The sequence below is a fragment of the Eupeodes corollae genome, chromosome 2 (genome assembly GCF_945859685.1).
Source record: "Eupeodes corollae chromosome 2, idEupCoro1.1, whole genome shotgun sequence".
Classification (NCBI taxonomy): domain Eukaryota; kingdom Metazoa; phylum Arthropoda; class Insecta; order Diptera; family Syrphidae; genus Eupeodes; species Eupeodes corollae.
The window spans coordinates 56,386,878-56,405,548 of NC_079148.1; the positions used below are offsets into that span (position 1 = coordinate 56,386,878).

At 32.1% G+C, this 18,671-nt stretch overlaps 2 protein-coding genes and 1 long non-coding RNA gene across 6 annotated transcripts in view; 2 read left to right on the top strand and 1 right to left on the bottom strand.

Moving 5' to 3' along the window:
* LOC129948009 (uncharacterized) overlaps nucleotides 1–16,556 on the bottom strand; it is a 48,792-nt gene extending 32,236 nt beyond the window's left edge. Inside the window, exons 1-2 of one of the 2 annotated variants that reach the window (XR_008781815.1) lie at nucleotides 16,099–16,556; nucleotides 2,724–2,856 (exon numbers count right to left, since the gene is read on the bottom strand). This is a non-coding gene — a long non-coding RNA (uncharacterized LOC129948009). Of the gene's footprint in view, nucleotides 1–2,723; nucleotides 2,857–2,919; nucleotides 3,237–16,098 lie in introns of those variants that run through there. The other variant, XR_008781816.1, reaches the window with a different exon arrangement.
* On the top strand, nucleotides 7,948–10,267 carry LOC129948003 (pickpocket protein 28-like). The gene is made up of 8 exons (XM_056058803.1): nucleotides 7,948–8,081; nucleotides 8,145–8,351; nucleotides 8,414–8,591; nucleotides 8,660–8,802; nucleotides 8,867–9,330; nucleotides 9,546–9,720; nucleotides 9,893–10,002; nucleotides 10,063–10,267. The coding sequence occupies exons 1-8, from the start codon at nucleotides 7,966–7,968 to the stop codon at nucleotides 10,197–10,199; spliced, it is 1,530 nt and encodes a 509-aa protein (XP_055914778.1). The 5' UTR covers nucleotides 7,948–7,965; the 3' UTR covers nucleotides 10,200–10,267.
* LOC129948005 (probable alpha-aspartyl dipeptidase) lies at nucleotides 15,558–18,377 on the top strand. 3 transcript variants are annotated; one of them, XM_056058806.1, is made up of 4 exons: nucleotides 15,558–15,667; nucleotides 17,453–17,569; nucleotides 17,636–18,193; nucleotides 18,254–18,377. In XM_056058806.1, the coding sequence occupies exons 2-4, from the start codon at nucleotides 17,472–17,474 to the stop codon at nucleotides 18,306–18,308; spliced, it is 711 nt and encodes a 236-aa protein (XP_055914781.1). In that variant the 5' UTR covers nucleotides 15,558–15,667; nucleotides 17,453–17,471; the 3' UTR covers nucleotides 18,309–18,377. The 3 variants fall into 3 exon arrangements, with proteins under 3 accessions (XP_055914781.1, XP_055914782.1, XP_055914780.1); XM_056058807.1 differs by lacking the exon at nucleotides 15,558–15,667 and adding an exon at nucleotides 15,676–15,756; XM_056058805.1 differs by lacking the exon at nucleotides 15,558–15,667 and adding an exon at nucleotides 16,732–16,877.
* Nucleotides 18,378–18,671: the final 294 nt, after the last annotated feature.

Sequence of the window (18,671 nt, forward strand, 5' to 3'; positions counted from 1 at the left end):
GAATTCGAAGGTAACTCAGTATCGTCCATAATTATCGCTTCAACGTTTTCAAGTGATCTATTATAGCTATCAAATAATACACTATCGTCCTCTGTAAGTGGATCCTGGACAAGTTCTGATAATGATTCTGGACTGTCGGATGGTTCCAGTTTTATGTTGTAAATGTGTGAATCTATTTCGAATTCACGTTCCGTCTCGTATTCAGTGTCTTTAAAATTTATCAATTTCTCTGAATTCAAAGCCAATCCAATTTTCGCACGAGAACCGAACACAGCTTCATATGGAGACTTTTCGACTTTTATGTGATAGGCACGATTTTTCATGAATTGAACAAATCTCAAACCTTCACTCCACCTGGTTGAATTATTGTCTGCCATCCAAGTTCTAAGTATCTTCTCAACATTTAAATGTGGTTCTTGCTGCTGCTCGTTCTCTGCAGTTTCTCCTTCGATTTTAATTTGTTTAGGTTTTCCTTGAAACATTTTAAGTTCTGGCCACATTGGCCGGAAGATATCAATAATTTCATTGCACACTTTATTTTGATTATCTAAATATAAATTGATTGGAGCACCAAATATTAGAAATACATCAAGTAACTTGTAGGTAATTTCCTGAGCAGACATTGAGATAAGTGGCTTGAGAACAACAAACTGTGTTGATTCTTCTTTATAAACAAGAACAAACTTAAAGTTTCCATCTGGATGAGATTGAAAATCAATATAATCGACTTGGCATTTGTTATTGAAATTAGATTTCCTAAAGTTTTCAGCCCCGAAAACTTTCTTCTTCTTCGGATGACAGGACTCACATAAGTCCAAGAATATCTTCAATTGCGCTCTAGTAATGTTTTTATACTTCGCCCGCAACAGCTTTAGCATCTTGTCCCGGCCACCGTGTCCAATGGAAGTATGAATGATGTATAGGATGTCGAACAATTCGTCAGAATGGACATATACTTTGAGACTTTTGTCGCTTTCTGTTTTTGGACTTATCAGCTTTTCACAACCTTCTATTGTCGTAACATCATATCTTTCAATAAGAAGATAATCCCTCGTTGACTCCGGCTTCTTGAAAGCTTTGATTCGCTTGATGTCTTTTATTATTTCATCGTATTTTTCTTTCGTTAGCAAAACACTGTTGTAGTAGCCCTCTCGGCTAAACAAATCTTCATAGAATTTCTTTCTCATTTTGCTTTTCCATGGCGAATCTGTGCTTTTTTGCATTTTGTTTTTGAGATAAGAAAATAACAATAAACTCAGTAATTCACGATTGTTTTAGAAAAAAACACAAACTCAAATGACAGGTGCAATTGTTTCATAAAGTATCAAGTCAATCAAAATACAAGAGTACCTAAAAATACCACACCCAGTACTATTGAAAGTTTGATACATAAATTGAGGGTAGTTAAGTCTTGGGTACTATTTACGTATTATTCAATTAATGTATGTTTTTAAAAGTTTAATATTTAAAACTTTTTATAAGGACTTGTTTGGGATAATACATAAGGGAAGGCAACTTAATTCTTTGAACGTAAATTTAGGCCAGGCAGCTAGTTAATTTGACAGATGTCAATAATTTCAAGTTTGGAATTTTTCTTCACAAACCTCTTCCTTCAGTTGATCGTGAGAAAATACAGAAACACAATTATGGCTACAAAACACTATTCAGGTAGTCTACAAGTCTATCACGAAAAATTACTTATTCCTTTTCCAATTTGACGAGAAATCTTTTAACACAAAACACTAATTAAAATTTCGAAGAAAATAAATAACAGAACAATCAAATTCTTGGGAGGTTTTTCTTGACTTATTTTATAGTCAACTTTTACCTTAATTGGATGGCAATTTTTTGGTAGATATTAGAAACTTGACTTACCTTGAAGTCCCTTATACTGTGTGAACTTATCCAAAGTGAATATGAAAGATTTAAAAATCCTATAACTCCTTTTTTTGTTATAAAATTGATTTTCTTTTGTTGTTTGTCAATTTACTTGTTAAACTTTCATTAAAATTTGGGTTGATTGACCCATTTCGACAGAAGATTATAATAATAATTAGATGTATATAATTTGACATATCACTATTTCAAATCAAAAATAAATCAATTAGTTTAGCACTAATAAACTACAAAGAGCGATGAAAATTTAGCATTTTGACAGATATAAATACATCAAAAGTAGAATGCCTTCATTCTGTCAATCGAAAACTCTTGAAAGATTCTTTGCAAAATAGTCTTCATTTTGTCTTTTAACTACATATTAATTTTAATATTATAATACAAAGCAGACCATGATATAATGTCCGAACCCTAGCTTGCAAGTTCTTAGTGCGCAACACAACAAAATGAAGAATTTGATTGCATTCACTTGACGTTTACGGTTTTCAGCCTTGCAGAAGGTAAACAAACATTTTAATGCATCAAACTGTCATCTTGATTATTTGTAAGTTATTTTTGGCTATGCATTGTTTTTATATGTTTAGGAATTAAAAATTGAACTAATACAAATAATCGAAAGAAATTAATTGTGAATTTAGTCCATACACGATAAGAAAATTTAGACATATCACTAAACCTTGCGGAGGCATAGTCTATCTTTTTACTTGGAATGCCTTCCTAACTTCTAAAGCAAATAATTGCATTATGTACGAGTTAAATATTTAAAAACCAAAGAATACCTAATACCTAGTTTCTTCCATATCATAAAATCAAAAATTTATCAATACCTTCAGGGGGTTCCGTCAGCTGTATTCCATGGATGAATTTTGATTCCCTTCCAGCAATATGGAGCACAATTTTGTGACATTGTTTAAGTTGGCATTTTCTACCTCCTTCTTTTTTGGAGTTTTCTGTTTTGATCTTTAAAATAAGAAGAAAATAAACATTATCATTTAGTGCATCCATTTCTTTGGTCATTCTTACAAATGTATATTTTCGTCAGTTTTGTTAAAAACTATTTCTAATATAATATGTCCAATGTGAATTTCTAATCTGCACATAAAAGGTCCTTACACGGAATATTTATTCGAAGATAAAAATGATGTTATTAAACATGTTCTGACTCTTGTTATTTGTTGTATGAGGAGATATGTACGAACATTAGGGTGTCCGATCTTTGTCTTACGTTTGATTGGTCTTTTTGTAAAAGGTGTTTTTTTTGTTATTTTATGATCAATGGAAAAAGGAGAACATAAGCTTTCATGTTGAAAATAAATGTATGTATGGTTTGTACCGTTCAGCGCAGGATTTTTAATCCAAACAAATCTTTAATATTTAAATTATACAAAACTAAATATGTATTTGTATAACAACGGTCTAATAACCGGTCTGATGTGCAAACAACAAAAATATTTACTATGATTATCATAATCAGCTGTTACCTTGTTAGAGATACTCTTCAATAGGGGGCGCATTCATAAAGCTAGTGACTACGTAGTCAAAATATCTACATAACATAGTCAACTAGCTTTGAGAATGTGAAATTGCACTATAAAGCTGTCAACCTAAAACTGTCATAGAAATAAGAACTTAAAAGTAATCTTTTTGTTTTTAAATTTAATAAAATCCCATTAATATGACTGATAGTAGTAGTACCCGTGGTATGATGGGCAGTGCGTTGGACTGTCATGCGAGAGGTCTTGGGTTCGATCCCTGCCTATGCCACCTAAAGTTTTATTCACGGATACTGCCTCTTGCGAGGAATTGAGAAATTCTCCAAGAGTAATTCTTGTCATGAAAAGTGCTTTCTCAAATTTTCGGTTCGGATTCGGCTTAAAACTGTAAGTCCCTTCCATCCCTGACAACAGTACTCGCACACAGGAATGGTTGAGAGTTGTTAGTCACTAGGCCCTAGTTCCCAAACGGACTGTGGCACCACCCAATTTATTTATTTAATATGACTGATTTATAATTATGTAAATTCAAATACTGAACGATTAATTTCATTTTGAATTTGTATGTCCTTATAGAGTAGCTGAATCAGCCAAAACCAGTGTCCACTAGCCTTGTAGCCGACATTTTTACAGTATATCGGAGGGGAAATTTCAACTAATTTTGTTGTTTTTGTAGCATTAATGTTATCTAAATGACTTGACTACGTAAACACTAATACTCATCAAAGATGTTTGATGCGTAATTGAAGGATTGAAACTATTACAGTCTTATTGATTAGATTACACTTATACTTGTTTTAACTTCGTAAGATTTTAAAGAATTCGAAGCACTTACACCGTCTTTACTTATACCCATTTTAGTAACGCCATGCTTATGTCATATATTTTTTTTTTTAAATGTCACCTACCTTAAACTCTAGTTGTTATAAATGTAAAGAACCACATTGAAAGTTTTATTTCAAATGATTGAACTTTGTCATTTTTAACCCTGAGGCTCCACAAGAGTAAAATCCAATCCAAATTCTCTTCCGCAATCCAGTGCTTTTTTTTGACTGGGCATATTATGTCTTGCCATGATAAAATAAATCATCGAAAATTAATTTCCATTAAATTTAAGCATAACCTATCTGTGATATAATTATAAAGAAAATTCGAATGAAGGTTTTTACTTTGCAAAGTTTTCGTTCAAACTACAATATTAGGATATTACATGTTCTGTTTATAAACTAATTATTATTTTTCAGTAGTAAGATACAATTTGATATCATATCTCTGCTGTGCAATGACTTAAAATTATTGTAAACTCTGTAACTTTCTCTTTGCCAATAAAATAAAATATCTATCTATCTAACAACCTCAAATGTCACATTTGACAAGACGGTTAATCTGTTGTTTACGTTTTTGTTGATTTACGTTTTGTGTCGGAAGTTGTTATTTTGTATGCCTTTAAGTAAACAAAAATTATCTCTTTTAAAGGAACTACAACAGCTAACTATTCTAGAGGATAAAAGAAAACACAGGTTCTGGGTGAATCCATTTCTTGAAGTAAGGGAACTTTATGATTTGGAGGAACACCTACTCAAGAACTTATTATTGTTGAATGTTGGTCGACAGCTTTGAAGCTATTCTGTGTCTAGCATACCTACCTTAATAGGTATACAAAATATGTGGATATGACCGCACTCGACGTAAATTGAAACGAAATGAAATTTAATTCCAAAAAGACTGTAGAAATTGGACGCTCACAACTACATACAACACAAACGTCAATTTGATGACAAAATTTTGATCCGCTCGAAAAATCCAAACTGCGATGACTGTATCATGGAGTGGATGTTGGATTGTTGGTCTCTATTGGATTATCTGATGACATGCTGATAGTTCTGTCATTGGAAATGTTTGATGGAGACCCCAGGTAAAAGACAATAAAATGGATACAAATAAAGAAAAAAAGATCCGAAAATTGGAATATTTATGAAAAGGTAATACAGTATCTCTATATATATTTTGCAGATAACAAAGTATAAACAAACAATGCTGCTTCTCATTTTTTGCTGTTCACTGTTCATGAAAAATTATTTATAAAAATTCATAACTTTTGACATCTGGAACTTGGTCAATAGGATGCCGAAAGCTGACAGTGTCACGTTCTCTTTGACACTTTACAGAGTGATGCACACACGCGTATAAGACGCAAAGATGGTGCAAGCGAGTCATTTTAAGACTTCTCATTTAAGTTTAAAATTATTTATTTGTTCAGAAAAATTAAAAATCAATTCATATTACTGTGGCCGAACATTGGTCCTTCGAAGCGAACGCGCAGGAAAGCGCTTCATTGTGCATTACATCATTTGAAAAAAAGTTACGTCGCCATTGCGCTATTGTGAATCAGGCTTGAAACATCCCTTCAAATGACTCCTAAAGCTACCCCTCACCGCACCGACCCTTACCAATCACAACCACACCTGCTGCTGCTGCATGGTAGCATTTGTTTTGTTCGGATTTGAACAAGGTTGGATATTAGTGTAAGGACTGACAGCAAAAGGGGTTGCAAATTAAAAAGCTTTTAATAACAAAATATAAAATAAACTAACAAACAACCCAGAACATAGCATTAAAAAAGAGGAAAATGTTTTGGCTCAACTTTCCATTACCGCAGCACGAATTTCAACTCGCGGTTTTTTTTATTCGATAGATATGTGCAAATAAATAATAACTATAGCAATTTTAAAGCGAGGAAACATTTATTTCTATTTTTAATTAATTTTTAAAGTTCACTTTTTTCCATACAAAACACTCAAAAATGGTTGATTTTGACATTTCTTCCCTGTTTTTTGTTCAGTGTTGCCATACTTGTTTTTTTTTTCTTGGTAATTTCTTTTATTTTAGTGCTCAAATGGAAAAGTACTTTGCATATACCCAAACTCGCACCCACCCCAAATCCTATAGTGACCCCAAGCAGGGGGGTCAGCTGTTAGTACGCCGTGCTATCAATTAAAAAAAAACTTGTTTTAGACTCAAAAAATGCAATACAAAAAAAGTAGGGTTAAGTCCGAAAAAGAAAATATTTTTTTTTATGACTTAAAGTTGTTTCCTCGCCCTAATATTTAAAACATGTTCTATTGAGACCCCTACCTTACTGTACAAAAAAAATCAGAAGGAAATTCGTGCTGCGGTAATGGAAAGTCGCCCCATAATGCATGTGTCGTATGCAGTCCATGAATTTGATTTTTCTTAAATTCGTTGCTTTTGCTTAAGTTTTTAAATAATCCCCACAAAAACCAGACTTAGGAGCTTGCTTCAAGTTTTTAAATAATCCCCACAAAAATATCTCTAAAATATTAACTTTTTTTAGATTTCTTAGGTAGTTGCACAATTTGTTAAACTACTGGCCTGTATTTTGAATGGTAAATGAAGACAACGAAATTGAATTGGAAGGACAGAATTCTTTATTTCAAACTTGTTACTATGCATCGGAGTAATTATGATGAATCACTTCTTAAATATAAATGTTTTTCGAAAAGAATCAAATTATTCAGTCAGCTTTCATTATAAGCACCTACAGAAAAATTAACTGACAATTTTTTACTATTTATGACGGAATTTTAAATAAATGTTCATAGTTTAATATTACTTTTAAAAATGTTAATTTAAAATGATTTTAAATACAGGACAAAAATATTTAAATAAAAATCTATGCTTGTGTTTTATTCTTATTGTTATAGGCATACAGTCTTTTCTTGAATTTTTGAGACTAGACTAGAGCAACGTTGGTTGGTAAGCTGATTTTATGGAATCACACTATCAAAGCAGGGGGGCTCAGATTTATCTCTTCTGTATTGCTAATTACAAATTTGACAAATTATTCTTAAAACTTTGGACCGCAAAAAAATGTATGATTGCAGATTTTGCTTTTGGATACGTTTTTAAGAGAGCAGCAATGGTGGTAAGTGCGTTGGACTGTCATGCTAAAGGTCTTGGGTTCAACCTACATTTTTTTCACGTTTACTGTCTCTTGAGAGAAGTTAACAAATTCTACAGGAAAAACTCTAATCATAAAAAGTGTTTTCTCAAATTAGCCGTTCGCATTCGGCATAAAAACTGTAGGTCTCCTCCATCCATGAAATGACTCGCACACAATAATGGTTTGAAATGGGTGTTCTTAGTCACTAGGCCCTACGGATTGTTGCGTTTTCTAATTTATTTATTTTTTTATGTTTTTAGCCTCATATTCAAAAGATATCCTTAATACAATAAAATAAAGATATAAAGACTTGGTTGTTCTAATATTTAGAAAGATATATTTTTCTTCGAAACAAAAAAGCAACCCAAAAAGTTTTTTTTTCGAAATGGTTAAACTTAGTTGTTCCATAAGTTCTGTATCTTTAGCGTTCATATCATTACTTTATGAATAAGTATTTAACCATATTTGAATTCTCTACAAGAAAACATGATTTGGGCGGTTTTCCTAGATATTAATCTTAAAGCAATAAATCGTAATAATTCCTTCCTTGTAAGCAAATCAGTTATTTTTTTAACATCAAGCCCATTAGTTAACTTTCCACACTCCGTAAAAATGAAGCTCAACATCTGGCAAAAGGCATTAAAGTTGACCGCTATTGATTTTTTCAAAAACACCAGCTTAACTGGATTTAAACTTTTGTCCTTTCTTGGACACTCAAAGTTTTTGCAGTGTGTTAAAAGTTATTTGCACATATTAGACCATTATTTGTCAAAAAATTACTGTTTTTTCAGGTCCATTTGGATTCCTTTTTTACTAACTGGAGTTATAGCAGGTACCTTCATCACGGGCCATTGTTTATATTATTTTCAATTAAATCCAACTGTGACGTATGTGAACTCTTTTCGTCATCCAGTTTCGGAAGTTCCTTTTCCCGGAGTTTCAATATGTAGTGTTAATAAAATAAGCAAACGTGCAATTTTGGAATATGCAAGAAATATGTATCCTATCAAAAGCTACAAATTAAAATAGGTTTTATAGATATACTTTAATTTACTAACAGCAGTGAACTACACAAAGATCTCGATGAAAATGTTCTTTTAGAACGATTTGAACTTTTTGGAGGATTGTTCGATAGCTCTGGATTCGATATTGACAATGCATACGATTTACAAGTATTTCTCGACACCACTCTATCTATAAAACCCGGCTTTTTTGATATTTATGAACTACTGATCAAAGTAAGTACCGTCTCCTATAGCTCTCTGTAAAAATAAACTATATAATGAATTGTATATTTTTAATAAAGTTGGCTCCTAAGTGTGAGGAACTACTTCGAAAATGTAGCTGGGCTGGAAAAATCTACCCCTGTGAAGAACTTTTTAGACGTGAAGTGACACCAGAAGGATTTTGTTGTTTGTTTAACTACAACAGATTGGGCCGGAAGATAAAGTGAATTTTTAAAATTAAGCTTATCATTTAAAACTCGTTTTATTATGTTCTCCCTTTTTTTAAGTGAAACATTCATAAAATATTTAGATGTTTTTGGAAAAGACATGGGCCTGAAAGTACTGTTGAACACTTCATTGGATGACAATTTTTACAGTCAACGAAGCACTACTGGATTTATTGTTCAAATATTTAACAGTATTTTCTATCCAGATATTTTAACAGGAGAAATGTCTGAATTCCCAGTTTCACCAAACACTGATGTGCTGCTTCCATTGCAGATAAATTTTCAGATCACTGATGACGAAGTTAGAAACTATAAAGTTGGGCAAAGGCGTTGTTATTTTGCAGACGAATTGCCAAAAGAATATGGCATGCAATACAGTCAGCCAGAATGTCTGTTAAAGTGTAAACTTCAAAACATTCAATCTCTTTGTAATTGTATTCCGTTTTATACGCCAAGAGATTTCATTGAACCTCCTGTTAGTTACTGCAATCTAGCAAACTTGGAATGTTTAAGTAGGTATAAAGGTAATTTAATTAATGAAATAATCTATGTTTTGGTTACAAATACCTTTATGGTATATTACCTGGGAACCTTTAAAATTGCTCATTTTTGGAATTTATATTTTAAACCAACTTAATCAAAAGCAGACATATTTTGAAAAATTCTTTTATGAAATGAAGGGATCCTTTAAGAACTACCATTCTATGATTTTTTTTTTTGATTATGATTATTTTTGTAGTAACATGGACATCTTATCGACCAATGGAGGATTCTGTAGAATCACAACAGGAAATGGAATACGCTCTGACTTGTGGTAGTTGTCAGCCACTATGCAACATGCTCGAATATGAGTACCAGTTAGATAAATCTGATTTTGATCCGGAGAATATTATCTTTGAGTTAGACGATTTCTTGTAAGTTGATTTCAGAATAAGTTTTATAGTCAAAAACACGTTTAAATAATTAAGTATTTATTTTATTTGCTTTGTTTTTTTTTTTTTTTGTCGAACCAAAAAGGTATTTAAAGATGTTTTGAAAAATGAAACTCAATACAATTCAGTTTATTATTGTTTTTTAATATTTTAGACACAATGAAACTCAGTTAGAAGATACCAGCCTTTTGCGAATATTTCATGCTACACCTTATTGTGCCCAGTATAAGAAACAACTTATTTATTCAAATAATGGCCTTCTTGGTAAGTTTGAATGATTAAATTTTTGAATTAATGTTTTTGTAAAACTTTTATATGTTTTAGCCAATGTTGGTGGAATTCTCGGTATAAGTATAGGTTGTTCGTTGATGAGTTTGATAGAAATTGCTTACTACACAACAATTAAGTCTTTTAAATACTTAAAGAGGTTACGTGAGACCAGAGCCATTGGCAAAAATTGAAGTAATCGTTGGAAAACCTTAATGTTAACAAAATTCAAAGGTCAATACAATAATTTAATACAAAAATGTTGAAGCCTGTTTCTATTGTTGAATTTTTGAATATAACCGATTAATATTAAATATGAGCACTCAAAACAAATTGAGTCATTAGGAGTTAGTGTAAAATGGGAAGTCAAAATGCGCGGTTATTTGCTGAGTATAGTGAACATTTTTGAGGGAATGCATGTGATCAATTTGTTGACCTTATTGCAGTTGACTATAAATGTGAGCCGAGTGTAGTGAAAATCGTAATTTTCTCATTGTTTTTAATTAAAATTAAATAATTTATTTATTTATTTATTATTTATACATTTTTTTTGAGTATATTGAAATTAATATTCTGCAAAAGGTATTGTTACATTTCGTTTTCTGAAGGCATTTTATAAAGGGTGATTTTTTTGAGGTTAGGATTTTCATGCATTAGTATTTGACAGATCACGCGGGATTTCAGACATGGTGTCAAAGAGAAAGATGCTCAGTTTGCTTTGACATTTCATCATGAATAGACTTACTAACGAGCAACGCTTGCAAATCATTGAATTTTATTACCAAAATCAGTGTTCGGTTCGAAATGTGTTTCACGCTTTACGTCCGATTTATGGTCTACATAATCGACCAAGTGAGCAAACAATTAATGCGATTGTGACCAAGTTTCGCACTGAGTTTACTTTATTGGACATTAAACCAACCACACGAATGCGTACAGTGCGTACAGAAGATAATATTGCGTCTGTTTCTGAGAGTGTTGCTGAAGACCGTGAAATGTCGATTCGTCGCCGTTCGCAGCAATTGGGTTTGTGTTATTCGACCACATGGAAGATTTTACGCAAAGATCTTGGTGTAAAACCGTATAAAATACAGCTCGTGCAAGAACTGAAGCCGAACGATCTGCCACAACGTCGAATTTTCAGTGAATGGGCCCTAGAAAAGTTGGCAGAAAATCCGCTTTTTTATCGAAAAATTTTGTTCAGCGATGAGGCTCATTTCTGGTTGAATGGCTACGTAAATAAGCAAAATTGCCGCATTTAGAGTGAAGAGCAACCAGAAGCCGTTCAAGAACTGCCCATGCATCCCGAAAAATGCACTGTTTGGTGTGGTTTGTACGCTGGTGGAATCATTGGACCGTATTTTTTCAAAGATGCTGTTGGACGCAACGTTACGGTGAATGGCGATCGCTATCGTTCAATGCTAACAAACTTTTTGTTGCCAAAAATGGAAGAACTGAACTTGGTTGACATGTGGTTTCAACAAGATGGCGCTACATGCCACACAGCTCGCGATTCTATGGCCATTTTGAGGGAAAACTTCGGAGAACAATTCATCTCAAGGAATGGACCGGTAAGTTGGCCACCAAGATCATGCGATTTGACGCCTTTAGACTATTTTTTGTGGGGCTACGTCAAGTCTAAAGTCTACACAAATAAGCCAGCAACTATTCCAGCTTTGGAAGACAACATTTCCGAAGAAATTCGGGCTATTCCGGCCGAAATGCTCGAAAAAGTTACCCAAAATTGGACTTTCCGAATGGATCACCTAAGACGCAGCCGCGGTCAACATTTAAATGAAATTATCTTCAAAAAGTAAATGTCATGTCATGTCATCTAACGTTTCAAATAAAGAATCGATGAGATTTTGCAAATTTTATGGGTTTTTTTTTTTTTTTGAAAGTTCTCAAGCTCTTAAAAAATCACCGTTTATTTCCTTTATTTTAATGGTAGATGAAAGAACTCATCAGCTTCACAATTAAAGAAGTGCAAGGTTTTCATGGACGAGCTAAAATAAAGTAGCCACTTTTGACAGACCGTTGTAAGAAATTGAGGTTGGACTTTGCAAAAAAATACAAAAATAATAGTATAAAAAAATACAAAAATAAACCGTTTTGGATCCGATGGCTGTCAATGGATTTGGAAACCTAGTGAATGAATAAGCGATCCGATCGTGAAACCAACACTCAAATTTGGAGGAGGAAATCTTATGATTTGGGGGTGCATGTGCACGGAAGGGGTCGGTGAATTGCGGAACAATACGACACCATTTTGGGAGAAGGACTCCCAAGACGCCTGCAAAAATGAAACAAAAGTGTGTCGGGCATCATCTTCCAGCAAGATAAGAGGAATAAAAGCAGCACTCAAAGCCATACAAAATATTAAGCAACCTGAATTTCACAGTCAACAAATTGATGAAGTGCTCTTTTTTTATTTTTTAATTAATGTAATTAAGTAAATACATAGATGAATTTTGATGTTCTTAATTTTTTAATTCAACTATTATGCTATTTCGTTATTTTGTAAAAAAAATCGTTGAAATATCTGGATAAATAAAAAAGTTATAAATAAACCGTTGTGAAAATTTTGTGATCAATAAGTTGAGTGATTGTATGTAGAGTAAGTGCGGCAAATGTGGCTTACGTGGTTAGTATGGCCCAAAACGGTATTTCCCAAACCGGAACCCAGAGCGAAAAAAAATGTTGCATTACGAACACGTTCAAACCGGTTTAGCCTCAGTCTTTAGTGCTTAATGTGCCGCGCGATTCTATTTTTTTGGTAAGTTTTCTTAAGTGTTTTAAAATTAAATTTTTTTATTAATTAATTAATTAATATTTTCTTAACATGTGTGATATCATGATTAAAAAAATATATAAAGTTTATATATATGACCCACCCTTGGCCATATTTAACACCAGTTGGGCCATATTGGCCACAATTTGTTTTTATATGATTTTTGAAGTTCCTTTAAATTTTTGTTTTTAACTTTCTGTTATGTTTATTTTTTTTGTTAAAGTTTTTAAAAGCTGAATTGAAAATGTTTTGTTAGACTGTTAAATAAAAAGAATTAGACTTAAATTTATCGTTTTATTTAAAAAAAAATGTTAAGGGTGGGCCATATTTGCAGCACTTACCTTACGCACACATGAGTAGTTTTTTTTTCAATGAAAGTCCTGATAATTTTCTAAATAAAAAAAATTAAATTAGGTGGCGTAACAGTCCTTTGGGAACTAGGGCCTAGTGACTTACAACTTTTAACCATTTCTGTGTGCGAGTAATGAAATGAGGGATGCAGGGGACCTACAGTTTTAAGCCGAAAACAAACGGCTTGTTTAAGAAGCACTTTTCATGAAAAGAATTACTCTTGGAGAATTTTTCAATTCCTCGCAAGAGGCAGTACCCATTTTCTTCACAGGTACCGCTTCTTGCGAATAAGACTAAGATTTGTATTTTGAAAAATCGTCATACAATTTGTTTTTAAGGGAGATGTTTTGCTTTATTTAACCTTTCAAACGAGTTTCTGGTTATCTAGCATTTTAAAGGGGGCATATTTTAAAAACCTCACGTGAAGGCGAAATTCGAATTTAGTATAACTCAATGTTTAAAAAAGTACTTTTTAGTTTGTGTGACAGAAAAAAACGTAATATGAAACAAAAAAAAAACATTTAAGATGATCATTGGCCAGTTAAATACAAAAAGATATTTTCGAATTTCTTTTCGAAATTTTATATTTTGCAGTTAACTTTACATTATTTATTGATAAATTATATATTATATTTTTATAGAACTTACAAACTCCCAGAAACTTGTCAACAAATATTCATTGTGGAATACTTCCGTTTTTCCACTTTAGAACACACTTTCTCTTTGCTTCTATATTTGTTGAAAAATAAAATATGAAAAAAAATTTACAGTGGCGAGCAAAACTGGTCGGATGTTTGTCAAACCTAAGTTCATATTGCTGTTAAACTTGTAAAAATTACTCAATTTGCTTCCGGTTTTCAATTATTAATTCTTTATTTATTACTCTCATCATTGAATAACAAAAAATTTAATAAAACAAACAAAAAATAGAAAATAGAAAATAGAAAAAACAACAAAAGTCAATAAGTCCACTTTTGCACGGAAGACTCAGCATACAAAAAGCAATGATTTATATAAAATTTTAGTACTTGGACCAGAGGCCCTTTCTTTTTAAAACACAAATTCTCAATTGGATTAAGATCTGGGCTTTGTGCAGGCCATTTTAATGTTTAAAATGGTTGGTTTTCAAGCCACTCTTTGACTACTTTTGAGGTATGCTTGGGTTGGAATACAATTTCCTCAATTGGATACGCACACTGGTCAACAAACTCAGGCAAATATGTTTGCAAAATATTTAGGAAGTCTTCCTTCTTCATTATTCCTTCTATTTTATGGATAGGACCGACGTGCCACCAAGTGAAACATGCCCACGCCATTATACTACCACCGCCATGTTTCATAGTTTGTTTGACTTGATGTTGCTGAAGCTGCTCACGAGGTCGGTGCCAATAATAAGACTTACCATCCGATAAAATACGATTGATCTTGGTTTCATCAGACCATATAATGCGTTTCCAGTCTTCAACAGACCAGTTTTTGTGTTCTTTACAAAATTGAAATTGAGCTAATATGTTTTTCTTGGAAAGCGCAGGTTTTTTCTGCATTAAAGACGCGATTAACCATATTCTTTTCAATGCTCTTCTTCTTCTTCTGTCCATTCGCTTGTTGGTTTGTTAATGGCCAGTGTAGCTTCTTTAGGTGTTAGCTTGGAGCTTTTACGAAGCAACCGTTCCATTTCACGAGCGTCAGTATCCGTTAGAATTCTTGGTCTTCCTCCAAAATCACCCGGAGATTCCAAATTATTTCTTTTTCGTACTGCTATCACTGTTGACTTTCCAACGCCAGTCTTTTCAGCTATTTTCCGGGTACTTTCCTTTTTTTGCAGAAGTACCACAATTCGGTTTTCCAAATCTTTAGTGGTTTTCTTCATTTTGCATTAATTGAATAATAATTTCACAATTTTTGGGTGTAACAATGTTACCTCTACACCGTTTTACTTCATAATGACGTAATAATTAGAGAAACGCAATAATCTCTTGACAAATTTCATAATGATAACGGTAAAATAGTGTTTTTTGTATGCAAAACTGGACGCATTGACTTTTTTGCTTTTTTCTGGGAAATTTCTGTTTGTGTGTTTGTTTTATTACATTGTATGTTATTCAATGATGAGAGTAATAAATAAATATTCAATAATTGAAAACCGGAAGCAAATTGAGTAATTTTTACAGGTTTAACAGCAATATGATCTTAGGTTTGACAAACATCCGACCAGTTTTGTTCGCCACTGTAGTTTCAACAAACTTCATACTGAACAATTATAAACTTTAATAAATTCTCGTGAGAAACAAAATCGTCATCCTTACAATGTTCACCAAATTTGTGTGTTGATTAAAATTGTACAAACCGAAATCATACAATTCTTTAGTTGTATAACTTGAGATACAGGCCACAAAAACATTTTGACATAAGATAAGGTAGACAAATAAATTTGGTTTTATAAATTGTGTAAAAATCACACAAATATTTCAGAAATTAAGGTTTTTAACAATATTTCGTATTCCGCGTGTCAGTTTGTAGGTGAATATTTCCAAGAAGAAAATAATTAGATGAATAGATAAGATATTTACATTGTGATAATTCAAAAAATTAAACTTTTGTTTTGAAAAGTAATTGGATAGTACAGATGTTAAGTTGATTTATTGTCTACATTTTCAGATATGTACATAGATTTAAATGTTAACTCTGAATCGAATAGTTGATTAACCAAAATGATAGAAGGACAAATTGTAAACAAAGAAAACACAAATACTGTATGAATGGACCGATAAAATAATGCTTATATTTAATTTTCTAAAATGAAACACTAATTTGGTCAATTTATATTTCTAAGATCTTTCAGAAGGAAGAAAAGAAATGCAAATCAAATTTGATTAATAGGTGAGAATAAATAGTGAACTCCCAGGAATCTTAGAAATATAAATTGGCCAATTTGCTTAAAATATACATACCGTTATACGTCGACATAAAATAATTTAGACAGAATCACGGATGCACTCGTCCATAATTGATGAATAAGAATGTTCAAACATTAGAGACCTTATTTGCAGCCAACTGCATTCCTTAAATGCAAGATATGACCATTTTTCAGATGACATTAATTTCAAACTTGGACTTTACTTGATAATCGTGTACTTGCAGAAACTTACTAAACAGCTGACTGCAAAATGCCAAGAAAATTCCATTTCGTTTTAATGATGACGTTTCGATTTGTTACTGTTCCGATGGCATCAGTACAACAATTACTGACGAAATAAACAATAAAAAGGACGTGCGAAGAAGAAGAGTGTTTTTGATCCTCATGTTTCAATTAAATGATGTATTTTACTGATAGCTATAATCGCCCCTTACCCAGGTTTCAAGTTGTGTTTTGTATCGTTGAAAAAAAATTGACAAGGAACCCTTTTACCAAAGACCCTCTATGTCCACGGAGTAATAAAGTTCAGCTTTCAGTTAATTGAAAGAAAAAACATGATGAAATGTCATTTTGACATAAGAAGACTTGACTTGAAGGGAGTTTTTCTCGACTTCCCAGTCAACTGGCAGATACTAGAAACTTGCCTTACTTTTAAGTCCCTTGTGTCTTGAACCTGTCCACTACATTTGGTATCGAACCTCTTATTTATTTTATTGGCACTTTACTTAATTTGTTTGACTTACTTGTTAGTGTCAATTGGACAATATCCCCCATAATTGCTATGCTAAAGGATATACAAACATAGATGAACAGGTATTATTTAGTTTCGACTTTCAGTTCTATAGAAATTATATAAAGTAAGGTTTTACAGACTAAACAACGGTTTCTTTTTCCAACGGTCATATATCTATTATAACTCTATTTGATAGAATTATAATTTTGATGTCCATCGAAAACGAAAAACACAAAACTTCTACATATACATATACATATTTAACGATAAAATACAGTATAGCAAAAGAAAATTATTAGTTGATTTATAATATTTAATCCATAGATTAATCGATAATGATCTGATAAGGATTTCAAGATTAAATCGTGATACCCAAATAATTTGTATTTAATTTATTTGAAAATTAATTAAGAAACTAGATTTAAGGAAACAAAATTGGATAATTACAGGTATTATTCTTCCAGAATGTAGCGTAGTCAGACAAAACCTCTTATGACCATTTAATTATGGTTTTGATTTAGTTACTACGTACATTTTTAATTTTTGAACACCAAATAGCTTTCGCATTGTTTTTTTTTTTTTTTAACTTTAAGATAAGCTTATCATTCTTTTCACCCAGTAACTTACATTTGGTTTATTTTTTTACCACTTTCAGTATACAAAACATTTCAACAATGAGCAAGCGTCAGCTCCTGTTAATTTCCTCTTCAAGGGTGCACGGATTTAAGTACCTTGAACATTCCAAAGACCAAATAAATAATTTACTCAAAAAGTACGTTGAAACTAAAAAAAAACCTTAATTTCGTGTTTTTCTTATTTTAATTCTTTTTCTTTTCAGGAAAGAAGTGAACACGATTTTATTTGTGCCATACGCTTTAAAAGATCATGATAAGTATACAGAAACCGTCAGGAACGCCGTCAACGACTGGGGCTACAAAGTCGAAGGTCTGCACACCAAATCAAATCCAATAGATGCTGTGAAAAATGCCCAAGCTATATTTGTTGGTGGTGGAAATACTTTTGTTCTATTAAAGACTCTTTACGAAAAGAATCTCGTCGAAACAATTCGTAAAACAGTTAAAAATGGTATTCCATATATTGGAAGTAGTGCTGGAACAAATGTTGCTACCCTATCGATTCATACAACAAATGATATGCCAGTTGATTATCCACCGACTTTTGATGCACTTCAATTAGTACCTTTTAATATTAATCCACATTATTTGGAGACTGATTTGGAATCAAAGCACAAAGGTGAAACACGTGACGAAAGATTAAATGAATTTGTTGATTATCATAGCCGGCCAGTTTTGGGATTACGCGAAGGAACAAGTCTATTAGTGGATGGCGATAAAGCTACTCTGAAGGGTGATCGTAATGCAAAGTTGTTTAAAGCGTAAGTTTTTATAAATTATTGTTATTACTTTTTATATTTTCAATATACGATTTTTTTTAGGAACAAGGAACAAGTTGAATATCCACCAGAATCTGATTTAAGTTTTTTGCTTTAAGAAAAAGTTAGAACATAAAACGTTAAATACATTTTGTAAAATAATTAATCTTAATAAAAAAAAATATAAGAACAATATTTTTTACTTTTAACGGATGTTTATTTCATTGTGAAGTGGGATGTATGCTTTTAACAATAGGAAAAGATATCAGCAAAATAGTCTTATCCTTTTCGTAAAATGTTTCATGACCAATTTTGACAATCACGGCTGAAGGTGTTGCAACTGTATTGAGTTATAAGTTTGGAATAACATAAACTTTTCAAAATTGAATTAAAAATGGAAAAAAACAGTTTACTGGTGGATTTCACTGAAAGCTAAAGGGTGATTTTTTTGAGGTTAGGATTTTCATGCATTAGTATTTGA